The 22,900-nt window shown below is 43.2% G+C and overlaps 1 protein-coding gene across 4 annotated transcripts in view; it reads left to right on the top strand.

The window, feature by feature from the left end:
• The window catches only part of IL15 (interleukin 15), a 93,463-nt gene that overhangs the window by 35,768 nt on the left and 34,795 nt on the right, over positions 1–22,900 (top strand). For 2 of the 4 annotated variants that reach the window (XM_084626692.1, XM_084626691.1), the window contains one exon: positions 2,366–2,495. In XM_084626692.1, the coding sequence (XP_084482818.1) occupies positions 2,433–2,495 (63 nt within the window). In that variant the 5' untranslated portion in view covers positions 2,366–2,432. Of the gene's footprint in view, positions 1–2,365; positions 2,496–11,108; positions 11,272–16,822; positions 16,901–22,900 lie in introns of those variants that run through there. The other 2 variants (XM_084626693.1, XM_084626694.1) reach the window with 2 other exon arrangements.

Genomic DNA, 22,900 nt, shown 5'->3' on the forward strand with positions numbered 1-22,900 from the left:
CTACAAACTGAAGCTCTGAACAAAGGACTGAATGTTCCATCCCAGCTGTGGATGTACTCCAGAGCCTTGCTACAAGTCTGAACCAAGAACTTTGCCATTACTGCATGTAATTGATTCCAGTTAGCCAATTTTAACTCTCATCTATATTTCTTTCTTTTTATGAATAAACCTTTAGATTTTAGACTCTGAAGGATTGACAACAGTGTGATTTGTGGGTCAGATCTGACTGGTATATTGACCTGGGTCTGGGGCGTGGTCTTTTGTGATTGGGAGAACCTTTTTTTTTCTTTTAGTGGGGTATTGGTTTTCATAACCATTCGTCCCCATAATGAGTGGCACTGGTGGTGATACTGGGAAACTGGAGTGTCTAAGGGAATTTTTTGTGTAACTTATGGTTAGCCAGTGGGGTAAAACCAAAGTCCTCTCTGTCCGTCTGGTTTGGTGTGTCTCAGTGGAGAACCCCCACTAGGTGATACCTAGCTTTGGGTTGTGACTGCCCTGCTCTAAGCAATTTATCCTGAATTGATACTCTCAGAAGTGTCCCACCAAAGACAGCATTGTTACAACTGGTAAAGTGTTTTAATCAGTATTTCGGTGTGTGATGTAATGGTATTATATAGTAATTTGTTTGCTAGATTTGTTGTAGGTATTAATATTGAAAATAAAATACAAGTATTAATTATATAAATATTTATTTTACAGAAAGCTTTAGGTCTCAGAATATTGGGTACTTTGTTTTCATAAATATTATGGTTAAGAAAGATTTATTAAGACATCGGATTGTTATTTGCTTTTGGTTGTAACACATCCAGCCAACAGAAAAAGTTCTTCTCAAAAAGTACATGGGAAAACTATGCTATCTGGGCCTCAGGCCATAGAAAGAAAGTGGTGAATTACTGGACTGGGTTGTTCTGCCCCTTGTGGTAGATTGGGCAAACTTCACCTACTCCTCTTTGGCCAGTTTCAATTTATTAAGCTCCCCTTCTCCAGGTGCAGCATGCTCTGCAGGTGTGCCTAATTGACACTGCCTCAGTGCAGGGATGCTTGTTAGGCTGGGTGTCAGTGGGATGGGGGCCTTTCCCATCACACCCTGTTCGCAACAGTTTTGACTTTATGATTAAGCCTACCCGTAAAAAACAGCTGGTACAAGTTAAAGGGACTCTCTCAGGCAGAGCTGTAACTAAGCATTTTAGCACTGGGGCAAGCAAGCCTATTTGTGTCCCCTGCCAGTTTTTTCATAATTTTTGTGCCCCATTCGGAGATGACACATAACTATTAATAGTAGGGTATGGGGGAAATGTGACCGCCCCATAGAGGTTTTCAAACTGTTTGGCATGCTCCCTTAGGGGGCGAGTGGCCCTGCGTGGTGGGACTTTGGGAGGGAGCGCCACTTCCATCCCCTGACTCACCTCAGTCCATGTGCCCCCTTCTGCCCCCCCCCATCGCCTCTGGCCCTGTTTTTCCACCCCTGTGGCTTTGCGCACTGGGTGGCTGCCTTGCTTGCCCCACCATGGTTACAGTTCTGGTCTCAGGTGAAATGTTTTCCATATTTTCCTTTTTGTAAAATGGGTTTTTACAGAATTTAAGACCAATAGAAATATTCCATAAATGTTGTTTAAATTAAAATGGCAACAGATTTTTTTTAAACAAATAAACATTCTCCCAAACACTTGTGTAAGTGCACCAGAACCCAAGAGTGCAAAAAACAAAAGCTGACTCTAAAACAGAAACAAAATTTACTAGTTTACTTTCATTGTTTTAGCTGAGACAAATATAATATAAAAGGGAATGGGCTGTTAACAGGATAGTAGGAGATACTGGCTGGGCAGCTGTCGTGTTGCCCCCACTACAGAAGCACTGCTTAAATAAAGCTGGTGGAAAAAACAATGGGTAGCTTCTTAAGAACTGGCCTACCTGACATGTTATGATAATTACTTAATTTCAGTATTGTTATTACTTAGTTTCAGTATTGTTAGGGCAACCCTTCTGCCATTGCATCAAGCATGGAACTGTATTGACATTAATGGTACTAGTACTGCTCCTTTTCTAACTTAGGTTCAGTCTCTCTTGTGACTTGTCATTATCAATCACAAAAAGTGATTCTGCCAAAACACCCCTTTCCAAAATAACCCCAAAACATACTTCAGCATTCAAAGATGACAGAAGCAAGATGGGTCTCCGGCATTGAACAGATAAATGCAATCTTTTAAAAGTCCATGTCTTGTTTTTCTAACATTTAGAAGATTTAAAGATGACTTGCAAAGATAAATTACAAAATTTCAGCAACTGAATGCCCCCAATAGTTGTAATGTTCTGAATGCCTTTCAGCCCAGCATTAAACCTACTGGGTTTTTTTCACCTCTAGGTCCTCAAAAGAACTTTTCTGATGTAGCTAATCTGCTTCTGATTTGAGTGATGTCCCAGTAGGCACCATGCTGGTGATGGCATGGCCACCATGGAACTCTGTTGGAGCATGGCACTGGCTAGGGACTCAGGTAAGTCACATTTGTTACCAAGGTTTAAGAATATTTTATATTCCAAAGGGTGTAAAATAATTCAACAATTCCAACCCTATACTTTTATGATGCTCAAAACTGTTATGATATTTAAAACTTTAAATTAACCCTAATTTTTTAGATGACAGAATTGGTTCTCTTGTGTTTTTTCACTCCCTATTACCCATTCTTACTAGAATGATTCAAAGAATGCTGAAGGTTCGTAGTTTATTAAATTGTTATTAATGTTCTTTATTTAGCACATTTATTTAGCAACGTCTTTATTTAGCAACGTCTAGTATCAGTTTTATTTCTTTCTCATTTGCTGGTTTGTTATTTAATAAACCTCAAGATAGTTACATCTAGGCCAAAGGGATTTGATGGAGGGAAAACAGCAGCTGAAGTTACTGCTGCCATTTTGCTTGTGTCCTGTATGGACATTATAGTGCTGTATAGTTATTTCAGAACGACGCAGTATGAGTTTGAACTTTCAGAAGTGACACAATTTCTATTGTGCATGTGCAAAAGTGGTGATTTTACATGGTTTATAACTTGGTAAAATCTGGATGGATTTTCATGGGGACAGTGAATGGCTGACCTCAGAACTATTCCTTTCTCAAACTTCAAGTTCCTATTTCAAACCACTGAGATGCTAGAGCTGTTCAAAAGATGGTGGGAATTTTATTTTTTAATGTAGCCAAAACTTTCTATTTTTCATTTACCTCTTTCTTGAAAATGGCTACACTGTTTTTGATTAATCCTCCCTCTTCTCCCCAAAAAAATCAACTTGAGGCAGTCTGCAACCATGGAAGACTTCATCCCGAAAGATTAACATTTGTCAAAGTTATAAACAATTGAAAACAGGGGGATCATGGAAATGGTTAGGCTACCTTAATAACAGACATCATGATTACTTTGTGTGCAAAATCTCTCAGCAATGGTCTGAAGCCATACAGTTCCATACAGTTTCCATTCTTAAAATGATGTAAGAGAGAGAGAATTAATTATAGGAAAGTTCCTTGTTTCAAACAGTTCATTTAAAAAGTGAATTGCAGCATTGGATTTGCAGAAATCTTGTAACAATGAGGACATGTTAATCCTTTATATAATTCTGTTCTGTGTGCCATTTGAGCAATCTATTATTCTTCTACTATTTACATAGAATACACTTAATCACTTGCTAGAAATTATTGATTATTCACAAAATATATACCCACCTTTGCTGCAGCCTGGAATTTGTTTAAATGAAATGATATCTTGTGCCCTTTAGAGATTTGCACCCGTCTGAGAAATCTGGACATACAATTTTGCACACATTCATTCTATAATTGCATATCCCCACAGTGGTTCTCACTATTTCAGATGTTTTCCCTCTGTGTGCTTGTTTGGTGTGGTTTCTTTAAACAGTCTGGACCCTCTCACTGCTTAGAAGGTGCTTATCTATGTAATTAAGAACATAGTTGCTACGTATTAGACCTAGCATTAAATGGAGAATGAGATAAAGGGCTGTGTCAGGCTGCTGACAAATAATCAGCCTGTCTGGTTGTGGGTTATTGATTCTCTTTTCTTTCTTATTAAAAATGTTAAGTCCATTTAAAAATAGATATACAGTTCTAACATAGCTGCTATTGGCATTAATCCCTAGCTAATCCCACAAATCAGACAAAAATTTTTGAAGTAAATTGTCCCTTTTATGATGAAGGATGGAATTTTCAAAAGCAATTAAGTGACTTAGGAGTGCAAGTCCCATTAAAATCACCCAAAACCTTTAAAAACAGGCTAACAAATAATATTGTCATATTCTACATTAGTCTTATATTATTTGTAGTGTGATAGGGTTTATGTGCTGCAGAGATGAGGATTCAGTTTTACTAACACACAACAGAAACACGCTCCCTGCCCCCCAAAACTTATTACTTTCACATTTTAATTCCACTCTCAGAATATAATTTATAAATTTATAATTTATCAACTTTTTTTTAAACAATGTTTTGAAAATATGCTACATTTAATTATGGCGGCCCTGGTTGTGACACTACACTTCAGGCTGAGTTCCATTTCACACTTAAAGTTGCGATTCACATCTTTGTTACATATGGAAAATATTCTGTAACCTCTCCAAACTTACAGTACTTTCTCTTTGAGCTAAAGAATGAATGAATTTTCAAGATTTTATAAGTAAATAAGGTGAAAGCCCATGCTGTTGTACAGGTGTACTTCATACAGTGTAAAAAAAAAAATGTCTGACTACTTAAAAATTAGACAGTAGCAGACCGCAAATCTTGGTGATAAATAAACATGGTGATATTTTAAATAAAAATAGCTCTGAACATGCTTGTAGCTGTTTCCATTGCTTCACCCTGACTCAACAGAGTAACATACGGAGTGACAATTCTGGAATGTTGTTATATAAATCTGATAGTTAGTTAGAGTTAAACTTAATTAAACACTGGGTTCTTAAAGAAATTTATCATCTGCATCAGGGTTTTCAAATGGCCCACCTTGATTATCACACACATTGTGAAGAGAGTGGTCACTTTGGATGGGGTATTACCAGCAGGAGAGTGAGTTTGTGTGGGGGGGGGGCGGAGGGTGAGAAAACCTAGATTTGTGCTGGAAATGGCCCAACTTGATGATCACTTTAGATAAGCTATTACCAGCAGGACAGTGGGGTGGGAGGAGGTATTGTTTCATGGTCTCTGTGTGTATATAATGTCTTCTGCAGTTTCCACGGTATGCATCCGATGAAGTGAGCTGTAGCTCACGAAAGCTTATGCTCAAATAAATTGGTTAGTCTCTAAGGTGCCACAAGTACTCCTTTTCTTTTTAAAAGTCAGTTCAACCTAATCTGGGACCCCAGACACAAAATGCCGCAATCATAATCATATGGCTATTGCACGGTATCAATATAGGGCAGAGTTAAATTGTGTATCTCTTGGTTTTAGGTTAACTGCAATCTCTCTAATGTTTTTACTCTTAAATTACTAATACATACTCTGAGTCTTAATTCTATTTTAATGTAGTTTTTTTTTGTATAGGACTAAATTACTCTCACCAGGGATGCAATCTGAGTAAGGCTATCCAACCATTCCACCTTATTTAGAGAACACTTCTCTTCCAGTATTAGGTTATAATTTTTGTCACCATTAATCATATATACATCCAGGTTACATTCTAAAAGCCTCAGTTTAGAATTCAAAATTATCTTGACAAACTGGAGAAATGGGATGAAATTCACTGAGGACAAATGTGAGTCCTACACTGAGGAAGGAATAATCAATTGCACACATACAATACAGACTTTGGATGTTGGGAGCAGATCCTGGCCTGAGAATTTGGTCAGCAATGTTTCTGGGAACATATGGTAAGGGACTTCAAATTGAAGCAAGTCTAGTTTAAGTTTTAATACTAAGATGTATTTTATCTTTGTTTCTCCTGTAACCATTTCTGACTTTAATGCCTTATACTTGTACTCCCTTAAAACCTATCTCCTTGTAGTTAAATAAACTTGTTTTATTATTTAATCAAAACTAATCCCCTGTTGTGAACTGTGTGGGTAACTCCATGTAGGGTGACAAACTGTTGTATATTGATCCCTCTACAGGGGCAACAGACCTAATATATCTGGACTGTCTAGGAGAGGACTGGACAGTGCAGAGCACACATTTTGGGAAAAAAACCAGGACTGGGAGTGTGTTGGGGTCATCCTGCAAGTGGAAACCAAGGCCGGTGGAAGCCAGAGAGTGACTGATGTATGGCTGACAGGCTACAGCTATACACAAACACTCAAGGCAGTAACAGCATGCTGTTTGTGAGGGACCCACATGGGAGTTACAGCAGCAGAACATTGTGAGGCACCCAAATGTGCAGGGCAGGGGTGACACAGCCCCTCACTGGTCTGGGTTGTACCCCATAATGTCATAGGTATCTAGGCCCTGTAACAAAGATTTGTACAAGAAAAATAGTTTACCGGAGGGATAGTATAGCAATACAGCTCTTATTCACTTTTCACAGGCTTATACAGAAAAAGACTGGGAGCAGTTAAAGCTTCAGATAACTAGTGCAGAACCAAATTGATTTTTCTCAGCACATCTGCAGGGGAGATAAAGCAGAATCTCAGAGTGAGAAATTGCTTAGGGTCCAGACATTCTGTAGTATAGCTGCTCGGTCACCACCCCCAACACAGCTCACAATTCCCTTTCGATTCTTCAGCACTTCTGGTGGCACCATCCTGGTCAGTAACTTCATAGCATACCTCACTGCCCTTTGCCTTTTTGAGAAAGGCCATTCTCTGCCACCTGGTCATGTGCCTTAACATCCTGGAGAGTCAGGGCAGTCTAAAGGGAATGGATAGAGGTTTAGTATCCAGCTTGCCCGCAGAGACCTCCCACCCCATGCTAAGGTCTTCAGCACCACACAAGCTCCTCCAAGGCACAGCCTAAACTGAAAATCCAAGCTGGGAACATAATTCCCAATCCTCCACTGCCTCCAAAACACAACTAAACAGTATACACTGCACGCCCCAAAATCCCAGTCTAGACTAGGGTTGCCAACTTTGGTTAGATGAATTCCTGGAGATTTCATCACATGATGATTAATCTTTAATTTCTGGAGACTCCAGAACAATCCTGGAGGGTTGGCAGTCCTAATCTAGACCTCCACATGCACACATAATTTACCATCTCTGAGGTCTCCCCCAAGACTGGGAAGAATCTCAGGGAGGGGAAATCAGAAATTCATGTTAAAAATGCTATCAGAGCCTCTTTGGAATAGAAGCAATAACTGCTTGGTTTTTTCCCCTACTCCTCCAGTCATGGCACCTGTAGTGGCCAGACAGTCAAGGACAGAGCCTTTGTCAAACAGCTGTGTGGTGGACTAATTTGAGGGGGGAAGAAATAGAGAACTCAGGATGAAATGTTCTCAGACCTCATTGCAGACTCCTCAGAAACAATGGAAAACTACAGAGAGCTGGAGGTTGTTTTTGAAGTTGGAGATGAAAAAAGACAGGATGCTACCCAGAGAAAACATTGAATTGGCCAGAAACAGCATTGCCTGGCAAAAGACACTAGAGAAAGACAGGGAGATGATGCAGAGGCCACTCCTGGAGGCAGTACAGAATCAGAATGCTCTGCTGAAGCACATGTTTGTGGGCACACTGACAATCTAGTGCTCTCAACCAGGACCTAGCCATGTTTTGCAGCTCCTGGACAATACAGGTTACTGGGAACACCAGTATATGTTTCCCACTGTGCTCCCACAGCCATGCTCCCAGAGGCCAAGGCCCCGCTCAGGGCAACAAGAATAATTGCATTTGGGAGCCCGGCTCTTTTGAGTCATCTAATGCCCCTGATAATTTTGAGCCCTGACACTCAACACCAAAAGACAGATGAGCAAGAAGAGACAGATGGCAAGATGTATAATCACCTGTGACTTGGAGCCCCCCTTTGTTGTGTGCTGCCCTCCACTGCACTGTTTCACTTTAAAGCTGTGTTTCATTTTTGTTTTTATTAAAGGTTTATTACTAGCTGTTATATAAGAAATTGTTGCTTAATAATAACCATTACAATTAATTCATAAAAAAATCTGCAATGTGTGGTACACAGAAAACCTGTGAACTTTACATGTCACAGGTTTTTGCAAAGAGACTGCAGTGCTCACAACCTATCCCCCACCTCCACCACCCGGGATAGCAGCTGGATGTTCTGCTTTGCATTTTCAGGCCTCAGACTCAAAATAAGAGCAACAGGCATTCCTGACAGTATTGGCCTGGCTGGTTCCATTTTCTAGTAGACACCTTGCTGACTGCTCAAACTGAGCAAGTCTCTGCATCTCAGCCTCCCACACTTCATTAAAGCTTTCTCTGTGACTCTCACAAATGTTGTGCAACATAGAACATACAGCTATAATCCTAGGTGAGCTCTTCTTCCAACCTCATCCATAAACAGCCCTACCTGCCTTTCAGGTGACCAAATGCACATTTCACTGCCATTGTGCAACTACTCAGTCGATCTTTAAACTGTTCCTTCCCTCTGTCCAAATGCCCTGTGAACAGCTTCATTAATCAGGGAAGCAGAGGATAAACTGGGTCTCGTAGGATCACTGGCACAATCTCCACACCATTAATGTCCATAGTGGTCCTGGGGACAAAGTCTCCTTTATTAATTAAGGTAAATACATATGAGTTCAGAAAGATCCTAGCATTGTGGACTTCCCTGAATTTGTTTGTGAACCTGCCATGGTGGCCAACCAGGCCTTGGAGCACCAGGGAGGAATACCCCTTCTTGTTTATAAGCTCCAAGCCCTAGTGTGGGGGCAAACAATAGGCACCTGGATCTCATTAATTGCTCCAATACAGTTTGGGAACCCCATGAACACAAAGCCACCAATAACCTCCTGAGCATTACCCAGCTTTACAACCCAGTGCAACATACATGCAAGACAATGGCCCCAAATGTCAGTCTCTCTATGCCCGATTGGCTACAGCCTAGTAATATTCGGGGTTGGCCAGCGTCCAGAGGGCAATGGTGACCTGCTTCTCAATGGGTACAGGCCACTGTCTGTTGGTACTTTGTCACTGCAACTCTGAGGCTTGCACAGCACAGATCTCAAAAAAGATTGCCTTCGCCATCGTGAAATTTGGTCATCCCAGGTCTGCAGGGTGATTCTTTCCCACCAGTTGATCCTGGCTTCTGAGCCCAGCAATGGCGCTACACTATGTGAAGCTGCTTCAGGAAGAGTTCATGTAGTAATAGTTGCCTGGTGTCATCCTCATCTTCCTCTGTCTGCTGCTGAAGAAGCCGCTGCTGCAGCAACTTCATCCACTCGGTGGTGCAGCAGACAAAGTCCAAAACCAGAGTCACTTGGCTCTGAGAGCTCACATAAAGCACAAACAGCCTCCGTGTCTTCACAATTGCCAGCAATGTGGCGCAAAGCATTATTTATTCCTGTGGGAATTCTGTGCCAAAAAATAAAAAATTCTGCAACAAAAAATAAAAAATTCTGTGCACAATATTTTCCAATTCTGCAAAATTCTGCATATTTTATTTGTCAAAATAACACAATATAATCATACCAATTTCAATTATTTGCATCATTTATTTCAAAATACCTGTCAGCAAGTATGACTGTAGCAATACAGACAACAAAAAAAGATTCAGAATTTTTTTTTTTGACAAATAGCTTCCTTACTAGGAATATTAATACAGAGCTCTGAGTAATAATTCATTTAAACTACAATAAAGAACCATATTTCACACACTTCCCAGAAGCAGTGTGGAGGCTTGGGGGAGTTGGGGTAACGGAGAAGCTGAGGGAGAGGGAAATAATTGCTGGGAAGGAGCCTGGGTATGAACTTGGAGGGTTGTTGGGTATGGATGGGAAAAGTATGGAACAGGTTTTTTGGTGGGGGTGGGGGGAAGGACTGTTAGAAAGCTTCCTCCATGCAGACCCTGGCTGACCCCTAGCCTCTCCTATTCAGTCAGGCTCTCCTATTCAGTCAGCCTCTCCTATTCAGGGACATGTGTCCCTCCACTCAGACACCCACTCTCCCCAGCCCCATGTGGCCCTGCACCCACTCCCCCTGTGCCCATGTGTCTCTGTGCCCCCACTCAACCACCCTCTGTCTCTATGTGGCCCTGCACCCCTCCCTATCCCCATGTGTCTCTGTGCCCCCACACAGCCACTCCCCTGTCCCTCTGTGGCCCTGCTCTGTGCCTCCCTCCCCCCCGCCGTGGCCCTGCACCTCCCATTCAGCCCTGCCCCAATCTGTACTCCCCCACTAGCCCTTATGAGCCCCTGTCTGATCCCCCAGCAGCCCTACGCTGTCTGTCTCCCTATAGTCCCTCTCTCCTGACCTGGCCTGACAGGCAATGCAAAGAATGCTCTTTGGCTCTTTTCTCTTCCCTAGCTGGCTGAGGGCAGCTGCTGTGTTCTATCACTACAGTGCCCTCTGGTTCTGCAGCAACTTTTCAGCAGAAGCTTTTTTCTGTGAAAAATTTAAAAAATATGCACGGCTCATGAATTATGCACATGCGCAGTGGCGCAGAATTTCCCAAGGAGTAATTATTGGGTACAGCTGGCTGACAGCAATTTGAAAATGACCTGTCCTGAAAGAGAGGAATCATGGGACAGAAAGAGTGGAATCATAGGAGTTTTGGAATTTGATCCCAAGTCCCAGAATTCCACTGGCTTCCACCTGCCTTCTGCTAGGCATCCCACAATATGCAGTGAGAAAAATCCCAGAATGCACATACTTCAGCAGCAAAACAAAAGATCATTGGATATGCTCCCAGAACACCAAGTACAGTTGATTTTTAAAAGAAAAAAATCCACTCTATATCTGTATTTTAAAAATGAGTTTAAAAAACCTCAAATATTTCATTTCAGTTAAGTTTATTGGCTACATTTGACTTAGCTGTAGTTAACCAGGGACATAAACAAAGTAATCAAGTGAAATGGATGCCCAGAAATCAGTCCACCTTAAGAAAAGCTAATCTATACAATGTGGTGGTGTATTTGTAAAACTTTAACAATAGCACAGAAATGACTCCTCCCTGTCACAGCCGAGAGTCTGTGATTAAGGAAAAGATCATTTGACTATGACATGACCTTTGAAATACAAACCTGGAGGTTATAGCGAACAAGCATAGCTTTGGAAAAACTGCTTAAGCCTGAGAGATTGATTAACATCTGCGATCCTATTGACACTAAGCCTTGTGTCTGTCTTTTTTGACTTCTGCTTAACTCTTGCAGACCCAAGGATGACATAGAAATGCAGGTAGGAGAATTAGAAAAATATACCTTCTGCTGCAGCACATTAGTTTGTTTTGTCTTTTCAAATCTGCATACCTATTAATCTATAACTGACTGTGCCACTACAGATTTGACATGCAGTATACTGCTATGAACTTAGAGCAGGGGTCTGCAACCTTTTAGAAGTGGTGGGCTGAGTCTTCATTTATTCACTTTAATTTAAGGTTTCGCGTGCCAATAATACATTGTAATGTTTTTTAGAAGGCCTCTCTCTATAAGTCTATACATTATATGACTAAACTATTGTCGTGTGTAAACAAGGTTTTCAAAATGTTTAAGAAGCTTCATTAAAATTAAATTAAAATGCTGATCTTATGCCGCCAGCCCGCTCAGCCCGTTGCCAGCCTGGGGTTCAATTCACATAGGCTGGCAGCGGGGCCTGTGGCCAGGACCCAAGCTGGCAAAGGGCAGGCAGCCAGAACCACAGACCAGCAGTGGGCTGAGCGGGGCCAGTGGCCAGGACTCCAGACTGGCAGCGGGCTGAGCGGCTCAGCCCGCTGCCAGTCTGGGTTCTGTCCGCCGGCTCCTGCCAGCCAGGGTCCTGGTTGCCGGCCTCACTCAGCCTGCTGCCGGTCTGAAGCCCCGGCCTTGTCCACATAGAGTAGGTACCTAACTTCTCCCTGTTCTAGCCATTCTCTTCCTCTCTCTGCACTGAGATGAGGGTGGGAGTGTGCTGAGAACAGGGCTGGGGGTGAAGGAGCGGGCTGGGGGTTGGGGTGCAGGGTCTGGCCAGGAGCTAGAATGAGGGAGGGGGCTCATAGTTGGGGCAGGAGATTTGGGAGTGGAGCGCTTACCTGGGCAGCTCCCATTTGGTGCGAGGAGTGCAGGTGGGAATATGGGGTGTGTGTGCAGGAGCTCCCGTTTGGTGCTCAGAGTGGGAGTGGGGATGTGGGGGGTGCAAGAATCAGGGCATGGGGTGTGGGGGGGCTGGGGATGTGTGTGGGGTGCAGGAGTCAGGGCAGGGGGCTGCAGGTGTGTGAGGAGGGTGCAGGAGTCAGGGCTGGGGTTGGGGGGGTTCAGGGGTCAGGGCTGGGGGTGTAGGCTGGGGTCGTGGGGGTGCTCCCAGCCCCTTGCCCTGAGCGGCTCACGACAGGGGGCCTGAGGGGATATGCCCTGATTTCACCCCCTTCCCCAAGGTCCCCGGAGCAGAGAGCGCGCTGTGGCTCCGATTTTACCTCTCCCCAGCTTTTACCTCTCCCTCTCTGTAGCAAGAGCCATCAGCTGATCGGCCCCAGGGAGGGAGAGAAGGAGGGACAGGAACCCAGCACTCTGGGGGAAGAGGCCGGGGGAGGGGGAAGCTTGCCTGCCTTGCAAAGAGAGAGAAGTGGGCCGGGAGTGGAAAAGAGCAGGCCGGGCCGGGCGGGATTTTTAGTGGCATGCTGCTGGGTCCGGCAGACAGCAGCGTGCCATTAAAAATTGGCTTGCGTGCCATGTTTGGCATGCGTGCAATAGGTTGCCAACCCCTGGATTAGATGATCACAGTGGTCCCTTCCAGCCTTGGAATCTATGAATCCTATAGGTACAAGGTCCACCAGTGAAATTTCAGGCCTCATTTACCTCTGAGATCTGGCTGTTTTGTCTTTTATCTGCACTGGACATCAGCCACAAGTTAAAACAAGCTGAACGGTCTTACCTTTTCTTATATTAAACTTGCCTGCCCTGCAAGGAGAGAGTGGTGGTGGGGGGTGGAAAAGAGTGGGCTGGGCAGGATTTTTAGTGGCACACTGCTGTCTGCCCAGGTCCGGCAGATAGCAGCGTGCCATTAAAAATTGGCTCGCGTGCTGTGTTTGGCACACATGCCATAGGTTGCCGACCCCTGACTTAGAACATACTTTTTGAAAATATCTGGTTATCTGTATAGATTCCGGAGACCTAGGGTAGGGTTTTATTTAAGATGAATTAAACAGACGCATTAAACTATTGTACTTTGTTTTATGATTGCTTTTCCTGCCTCAGTGTCCACTGAACCATGTGGTTAATTTGTTTTCGTGTACTGGGTTGTCTTAATTTTATTCTCCTAGTTCTAAAAATATCGCTGTGAATATTATTTGCAATATAGAGGAAGTAGACTGTTAAAAACACATGCATTTATGACTATTTAATGGGAGATAAATAGCAAAACAGAGAATAAAGAAAACAGGTTCTAAATAGAAAAGGAGTACTTGTGGCACCTTAGAGACTAACCAATTTATTTGAGCATAAGCTTTTGTGCGCTACAGCTCACTTCATCGGATGCATACTGTGGAAAGTACAGAAGATCTTTTTATACACACAAACCATGAAAAAATGGGTGTTTACCACTACAAAAGGTTTTCTCTCAACATTTTTATGGCTGACTTAGAACAACGCTTCCTCAGCTCTCGTCCCCTAACGCCCCTACTCTACTTGCGCTATATTGATGACATCTTCATCATCTGGACCCATGGAAAAGAAGCCCTTGAGGAATTCCACCATGATTTCAACAATTTCCATCCCACCATCAACCTCAGCCTGGTCCAGTCCACACAAGAGATCCACTTCCTGGACACTACAGTGCTAATAAACGATGGTCAGATAACCACCACCCTATACCGGAAACCTACTGACAGCCATTCCTACCTACATGCCTCCAGCTTTCACCTTGACCACACCACATGATCCATTGTCTACAGCCAAGCTCTGCGATACAACTACATTGTCTCTGTCTGAGGGGTTGGAGCAAAACACCTACAAGATCTCTATCAAGCATTCTTACAACTACAATACCCACCTGCGGAAGTGAAGAAACAGATTGATAGAGCCAGAAGAGTTCCCAGAAGTCACCTACTACAGGACAGGCCTAACAAAGAAAATAACAGAACGCCACTAGCCGTCACCTTCAGCCCCCAACTAAAATCCCTCCAACGCATTATTAAGGATCTACAACCTATCCTGAAAGATGACCCAACACTCTCACAAATCTTGGGAGACAGGCCAGTCCTTGCCTACAGACAGCCCCCCAACCTGAAGCAAATACTCACCAGCAACCACATACCACACAACAGAACCACTAACCCAGGAACCTGTCCTTGCAACAAAGCCCGTTGCCAACTGTGCCCACATATCTATTCAGGGGACACCATCACAGGGCCTAATAACATCAGCCACACTATCAGAGGCTCGTTCACCTGCACATCCACCAATGTGATATATGCCATCATGTGCCAGCAATGCCCCTCTGCCATGTACATTGGTCAAACTGGACAGTCTCTATGTAAAAGAATAAATGGACACAAATCAGATGTCAAGAATTATAACATTCATAAACCAGTCGGAGAACACTTCAATCTCTCTGGTCACGCGATTACAGACATGAAAGTTGCGATATTACAACAGAAAAACTTCAAAACCAGACTCCAGCGAGAGACTGTTGAGTTGGAATTCATTTGCAAATTGGATACAATTAACTTAGGCTTGAATAGAGACTGGGAGTGGCTAAGTCATTATGCAAGGTAACCTATTTCCCCTTGTTCCCCCCCCCCCAGACATTCTTGTTAAACCCTGGATTTGTGCTGGAAATGGCCCACCTTGATTATCATACACATTGTAAGGAGAGTGATCACTTTAGATAAGGTATTACTAGCAGGAGTGTGGGGTGGGGGGAGAGAAAACCTTTTGTAGTGGTAAACACCCATTTTTTCATGGATTGTGTGTATAAAAAGATCTTCTGTACTTTCCACAGTAGGCATCCGATGAAGTGAGCTGTAGCTCACGAAAGCTCATGCTCAAATAAATTGGTTAGTCTCTAAGGTGCCACAAGTACTCCTTTTCTTTTTGCGAATACAGACTAACACGGCTGTTACTCTGAAAAAGGTTCTAAATAATAGATTTTAGTTTGTCAGTTAATTTCTGTAACCTGTATTCATTCTCTGCAGAAGGTAACATATTGAAACATAGAAGCATGTAAAAAAGTAGAAACCTTGTTAGAGCTTTTTCGAACAGAACCTGTCAAGTGCATTGAATGTTATCAAACTTAGCCCAGTTTAGAACTACCCTTTCCCTGTCTAGTTTACCATAGCCGTCCTCGATCCTGCAACAGGCTCTGGAATATTGCCGTTTAAGGTATTTCAGGCCATGCAAGATAAGCAGTCGTTATAGCAAGACCCAATGGAGTCTTTTGGATCCCCGTGCTGCTGAATGACAGTGTGGACAGGCAGCCGAGTCTCTTAAAAATCTTCGATTGTGTGTAGAGAGAGTTACTTTTCTGGCCACAGTCACTCTCCCAAGCATAGGGGAGTGGGCTAGGTTGCTGCTGAAGGGAGCAGAGAGGGCCACAAGCCATTGCTCCCCAAAGATAGAAAAGTAAGAGGGTATTTTGGAGTTATTTGTGGGATAAGAATCCTTGGGAAAGGGAGGGGTTTATGGTTTTGAGTAGAAACTATGCACAATTTGATGAGTCTGTGTGATTTTGACTCTAAACTAGGTGAAACTTGACATTTGTGTGTACTCTGTACAGGTTATTATTCTATAATTCCATATTCCATACTTGTCCAATACATATAGCTTTGGACTGAGCGAATACTTTCAGAGGTTTCATTTGGTGTAATGACTTTAGCACAGGTCAGGAAATCTTTTTAAAGAACAGGAGGAGCTGAAAATTGACTAAACCCTTGTACTCCCAATTCCAATAGATTTGTGAAAGTGTATTAGGTAATGTACAGTGTCTCTCATGTGGCTCAGAGGAGGCATACCTGACTAGTATAAAACATGTAGCACCCATAATATGAAACAGGGGAACACCTCTGCCGGCATTTTTACTCTGATTTTATAAATGAATATGGGCTGGTACCTTCATTTCTTCTGATACAATAAAAGCAGAGGTCCATCAGTATTATTTAAATAAGTCTCTATCCTTCATTATTTATCAATTGGCGATAAGAAGCTGGAAAAGAGTCAGGGAGAAGACTCAGTGAAATCTCAGACTGTAAAGCTTTACATTTCTTATGAACATGAAACCAGTTTTAAACTCTTGTTCTATGAGCTTGCTGTTACAAATTGCACTGTTGTTTAGGTTTGATCTTTGACTGATCATAGCATGAACTGTAAGTGGTAAGTGATTATCAATTCTATGGTAAGCTTTGAGAAAGATGACTTGATCTTTTGTGGTAAGCTATCTTGTGGATGTATACTCTGGGCAGTTTCACTAACTTTTCCCTTCCATCCATTTTACTATCGTGTGCAAGACTTTGCTGATTGACTTATCATAAATAGTGACACTTAACCTGTGTACTTGTCTTATAAAAATAATACTTTTACTATTTGTTAGCAATTAGGGTGTTATGTAATTGTACCTGAATGGAACATGGATTTATGTTTATACAATGACAGGTTTCAGAGCTGTAGCTCATGAAAGCTTATGCTCAAATAAATTGGTTAGTCTCTAAGGCGCCACAAGTCCTCCTTTTCTTTTTGTTTATACAATGGGATGACTGGAGTATACTCAGTGTGTAAGCTGTAGCTGCGTATCTTCCTTTATCAAATTTGTGTGCTTGTTGCAGAACTCTTTTGCTGGCTGGAGCATCCCTCCTAACACAGGTGGATTTGACAGGGGTTGATTGTGTCCCTTTATGCCACAGGTATGATGTAAAAGGTAAAGCTGGTCAGGAACTTTCTGACTTTATTTATTTCCCCCACCCCCGATTTGTCTAACCTGAAATGTTTTGTGGAAATGTTTTGTTTTCAACAAACCTTTGCCAAAACAGAGGCAGGATTGTGACAAACCTGCCTTGTTTCCTGCCAGCTCACTTGGTGGCCTGCTGGGGACTCCAGGGTTTCCAGGATCCATGGCTCAGGAGCAGCCCCTCCATGCACTCGCCGCCAGAGCTGGCAATTGGAAGCCCTGGGAACCCCAGCTCAGGCAAGGGCTCTCAGAACTTCTGGGTTCCTTGCTCAGGCCCAGAGGATTTCAATAATTCCCAGGGACCACCTGGGCTGCCCCCCGTGAGTCTCCAGGAATCAGAGCAGCCAGCTGCTGCATTTCATAAAGAAAGGAAATTGAACTGATATAGTTTGATTTTTCCTAAATGATAAATTGTTGATCTGCAGGATCTGCAGGAAAAAATTTATTCCAAATCAGAACAAGGACTTCTTTGAAATTTCCTGCTAAATGGAAATTCTGATTTTTGATTAGCTGTTTGAGAGGCCACACCAGAAAACAGACTCAGGGCCACTGATTTCAACTAAGACTTGCCAGGCTGCACAGTGGTAACCTGCTCAGCTCCCAGGCAAAGAGTAATGAGGCCAGTTTAAGAAGCCTGAAAGTTGCAATGCAGAGCATTCAATGGGAAAGGCAAAGAGATACTAGCTTTCAGTGCAGACAACTTTTCTGTATGAGACAACTGACAATATTAAGTCTGGTACAAAGAACTTCCAAGAAAGACTTTCTGTGATAGAACTCTGGATGGAAAGCATTGAGGATAGGGTAGTGACACCTTGTTCTTAAAACTGGAAAAATCAAACAGGATTTATAAAGATCCAGGAAAATTTTGAATACAGAACAAGAAGAATGGCTGAGACTGGTATGTCTTCCTAGAGCAGAAGGAGGAGATATGCTGTTATCTATAAATAGCTTCCTTAAGGAAATTTTTGCAATAGGAGGATACTGGCTCTGTATTTGTATTATAATCCATGGTGTAGCACTTTACCAACCATTCCAAAAGCAGTGCTAATAAAATTTTTAATATTCAACATTTACCAGTGAAGAGTACTTTGTACCTCTTAAGGTAAAAATAACATTCGTATCTGATGTCTAGAATAGTGGAAGCTGTAGTGCAAACGGGTGCGTATGTTTATAACATTGTGTTGTCTAACCTTACTGTTCATCTTTTCCTGGAACTGCACTGGTGCTGGACTAGTGGTAGGAAAAGTGACTAATTCTTAGAATAGACATGCACTCAGAAGAAAGATGCAATTTATTCCAGTAAAATGACTAGGACAAAAGATTGTGCTTCACTCTATGGCAGTGGTTCCCAAACTTGTTCTGCAGCTTGTTCAGGGAAAGCCCCTGGCGGGCCGGGCCAGTTTGTTTACCTGCCGTGTCCGCAGGTTCGGCCAATCGCGGCTCCCACTGGCCGCGGTTCGCTGCTCCAGGCCAATGGGAGCTGTTGGAAGCGGCGGCCAGTACGTCCCTCGGCCCGCGCCACTTTCAGCAGCTTCCATTGGCCTGGAGCAGCGAACCGCGGCCACTGGGAGCGATCGGCCGAACCTGCGGACGCGGCTGGTAAACAAACCGGCCCGGCCTGCCAGGGGCTTTCCCTGCACAAGCGGCGGAACAAGTTTGGGAACCACTGGTCTATGGTATCTGGCAAGCCTCAGAATTATTTATGGAAATCAAGTTAAATTTTTCTGCACCCCCAAACAATTTATATCTTACCTGTATCTTCTGGCAATCAATATGGATCTCCGTAATTCACTTGTGAGGGCAGCAAACCACCATGTACTGAGCCTAGCAGAGAGGAGCAGAGCTGAATTTGAAAAGATTGCTCATGTTTCTAACATTTTAGATCAAATTAAAGATAGTTTACAAAGAAAATATATCAATGTTTTAGAAAGACTGTTGTAAGAGAATGCGTTTCTAGTTAATAATTGTGATTTTAAAAAATGTAAGGATATGGCTACAAACTCAGGCCCCAGTTCTGTTAATACTTATGCTCATGCTTAACTTTACATACATGAGTAGTCCTACTGAAGTCATGGAACCACTCGTGTGTAAAGTTAAGTGCTTAAGTGTTTGCAGGATCTGGAAGTTAACAGCCTACACTGGCTCACTAACTCAAATGTTGATATTGGGAGGAATATTTGAGGTCCGTCCCAGCTTATTGTTGGAACATTTCTGAGTGGATGGCACCAGCTAATTGACAGGCTACCAAAAAAAAAAAAGTTTTCTTGTTTAAGTATGTGTTTGGAGGGTTTTAAATTGTATTTTTATTAGTTTTAAACATGCTTCATGAAAACATACTTCCTTTTCTCTTTCTTTTTGTCCATACACAAACATTTGTTTAGATAAAGGCACTGTTTCTGGTTACTTGGCCAGCCATTCAGTAGTAAAAAGTATAAATTAAACTTGAGTGTTAGAATGGATCACTGTTTATACTTTTAAATAATGCAGACCCATAGGATTTATCAGATAATTCCCTGGAATGTTAATGGTTTTAATATCCTAATTAAGAAAGAGAAGGTGCATAAGCATTTTAGAAAATGACATCATGATGTCATAAGTGCACAAGAAGATGATCTTGCATGAAATGGATCAAGCAAATGAAGAAAAGGTTGAACTAAAGAGGTATTTTCAGCACCTGTAAAAGGAAAAACAAAGAGGGGTCACTCTTAATTAGAAAAACTTTCTATTTTACAAATGGGCTAGAAAATAACTTTGTAAATTTCTGTTACCCTAGAGGAGTAAAAGAACCCCCATGTATTCATAGTATGCTTTTAGCTCTAGCGCAACACGTTACTGGGAAGGTTACATACATAGCCCATAAAAGCATATATACAGGGGTCAGGGGAGGTATTGTTGTAGAGGTTCTATAGTGGCTTTATACCAGCCAGGGATTTCCTTGACACCAGAAGATTCCCCAGTGAACTGGAACTGCTGGATTTCTTATTTGTGACTGGGAATTTCAACTGGGTGCAAGACTCTAGACAGAAAGTTTGACAAACCATACCATTTGAGGAAAGAGGGAAAACTTGCTAATCAATATCCCCAAACAATGTCTGAAATGCAATGAGCCGATATATGGGAAGAATTACTATCTGGAGAAAGCACGACACTTTATATTGAATGTGTGTAGAATAGAACATGGATATTACAGAATAGATATTGGGTCAAATCCTCGGCCCTGTTCATGCCGCTTCATGGTGTTCCAGCAACTCAAAGCAACCAGAAGTCCAGCAGTTCCAGTTCCCTGGGGAATCTTCTGGTGTCAAGGAAATCCCTGGCTGGTTTAAAGCCACTGTAGAACCTCTATAACAATACCTCCCCTGACCCCGTAGATGTGCTTTTATAGGCTATGTATGTAACCCTTCTGCCAGATGAAGTCAGCAGCAACACGAGCAGGGTTCAATATCTAGGGGTTCCTCTTAATGCTACAGAACAGAACTGGCCCTAGCCCCCCATCCAGTAATCTGGAAAAATTTACTACCACCCTTGAGTACCTCTAGGTGGCAAGATTTCCCCACTTGCAAGCACTGAGTCAGTGTATAACAAACGAGAACTTTTATTAAAAGGGAAAGGGAACCCAGCATTAGTTTGGGAAAACACTATGACCATATTTGAAAACATGATTATCAGCCAACCCTACCCCACAATGCGTTCAGCAGTGTCCTTTGCCTCAGTTTCCCACCTTTTGGTGTGAAAGTCCAAACAAATAAATGTCCCTTTAGCACAACGCTCCCTTTTCCCTCCACTGCACCCCACTCATTGTTGGCTGTCCTGGGTCGGCAAAGACCCAGCGTTCAGGGGTGCATTCATGTGGGTTCACTTCCTACCCCTGGAGGGAGGGGAAGCATTGACCCATGCCTGAGCTGCTGCTGACATTTCTGCAACTGAGGCACAGTTGCCATTATTCACTCTGCCCTTGCTGCCTGCTGCTGCCACCTGCAACCGCCATTCACTCTGGCACTGCTGGCTGCTGCTGCCACTCTCTACAGTGCCACATTCTGAGGTTCCACCACTTAACCTAGCTCTCAGTGGTTTCAGTTCTCTGTAATTTCAGTCGGTAGTGGGATGGGAAACATCACTGTTAGTGCAGACTGGGCAGCCTCTTTCACTGCAACACTGTCTCACAACAGGCCTGACGCTCGGCAGCTCGACCTGGTTATCAATCATTTCTGTTCGAATGAGCACTGAACAAAACGATTACTGACAATTGAGACTAATCAGCTCTGTCTTTAAATAGCTGAGAGGGGGAAGGTCAAGTGGTGTCTAGGACCCTGAGACAAAGCCCACACCATCAGGTAGGAACACCGTCTCCTCTCCCTGAGAAACCTGACATTTTCTTTAGCAACTCTGCATCTGAGACAGGGGATGGTGGGGACTGGCTTCCTGAGCCTACCAGCTTCCACATGCTGCCTGCCATTGCTTCCTAATAAAAAGGATACCTGAGGCATTTGGTGAGGGCTCAGTTAAATCCACTTTACGGGCAGGCAGAGAATGCCTGGGCAAGTGCAGAATGCGTGGGCATATTTTTCTGAGGGATGATGGTACCTTTCTACCACTCTGTGAGCAGCCAGTGGCAGTGGAATCCCTACAAGTTCCAAGTCAGATAGAAGTCTCACTTCTTAGAGGTGCCCGGCGTGATGTTACATTTCCCCCGATTAGTGGATGGGGGCCTGAGCCAGTTCTGTCTTGTATTGTTAAGAGGAACCCCTAGATATTCAACCCGGCCCTTGTTGCTGGCGACGTCACCTGGCAGAAGTGTCACATCCCAAGCACATCTTGAGTAAACCATTAATTTGGGAAAACAATTTTGTTATATTTTCAGGAATCACAATTTGAATAATGACTCTAGACATGTTAGCTGTACAAACTATAAAGGAAAAACACAATGAAAATTATTGGAGATTAAATGATACCCTAGTGCAGAACAACGAAGGTTGAGCTGCAAATTTTAAAAAAAGATTCTGGAATATGTAAAATTGAACTTTATGGGATATACTTGTAATGCTACTGTATCAATTCCAAGATAAGTTATTGGAAATGGTGAGCAATTTAAAAGCAATACTGTTGGAAAGAATTGCCTCCCTTGAAAGGGAAACTAAAAGACTGGAGGATTGCCAGAATTGCAGAAAAACAAAAGCAATATAGAATGCTAATACATGTAAGGGAAGAACTCAGTACATTGCTGTTTGAAAGCTGAGTGGCAAATAAAAGCTACTCAAAAGAGCTATATTTGAAAAGGGCAATAAAGCTGACAAGATTTTGGCTTATCTGCTTAAAGGAGAGCTCATAAGAAAGATATTTGTCAAATTTAAACTAAAGAGGGTATGAAGCAAAATCTAAGAATTATTAAATGAGCTTTTCAGGATTTCTAGGCTAATTTACATACCTCACAATATGTAAATATCTTAGAACAGATACAACATTATTTAGAAAAAACAAAACTACCTCTCTTGTCATCAGAAGCAGTGGCGAGCTGGAGCCAGTTCGCACCGGCTCGCACAAACCGGTTGTAAAATTTTGAAGCCGTTTTAGAACCGGTTGTTAACCCGCTTCCCTGCAGGGGGCGCTGAGGCTTTGATGGGCTCTGGCTGGGAAGTGATGTAATTCCTCCTCTGGCCGCCGGGGGCGCTGCGCTGCGGGAGCCATGTGGGCTGCTGCCTGGCTCTGGGCACGAGCCCTGTTGCTGCTGCTGCTCCCCTGGCCCTGGGTCTCCCGATGCTGCCTGGTGGGTCCCCGGCTGCTCTGTTGGGCCTGGGCTGCATCCTGCTGCTCTCCCCGTGAGTACCTGCCTCCAGCCACCCCCGCACCCCTTGCCTGCAGCCAGCCCCCGCCTCCAGCCACCCCCTGCCCTGCCTCCAGCCACCCCCTGCACCCCCTGCCTGCAGCCAGCCCCCTCCTCCAGCCACCCCCTGCCCTG

The sequence above is a fragment of the Lepidochelys olivacea genome (assembly GCF_965140295.1).
Source record: "Lepidochelys olivacea isolate rLepOli2 genome assembly, chromosome: 4".
In the NCBI taxonomy this organism is placed as follows: Eukaryota; Metazoa; Chordata; order Testudines; family Cheloniidae; genus Lepidochelys; species Lepidochelys olivacea.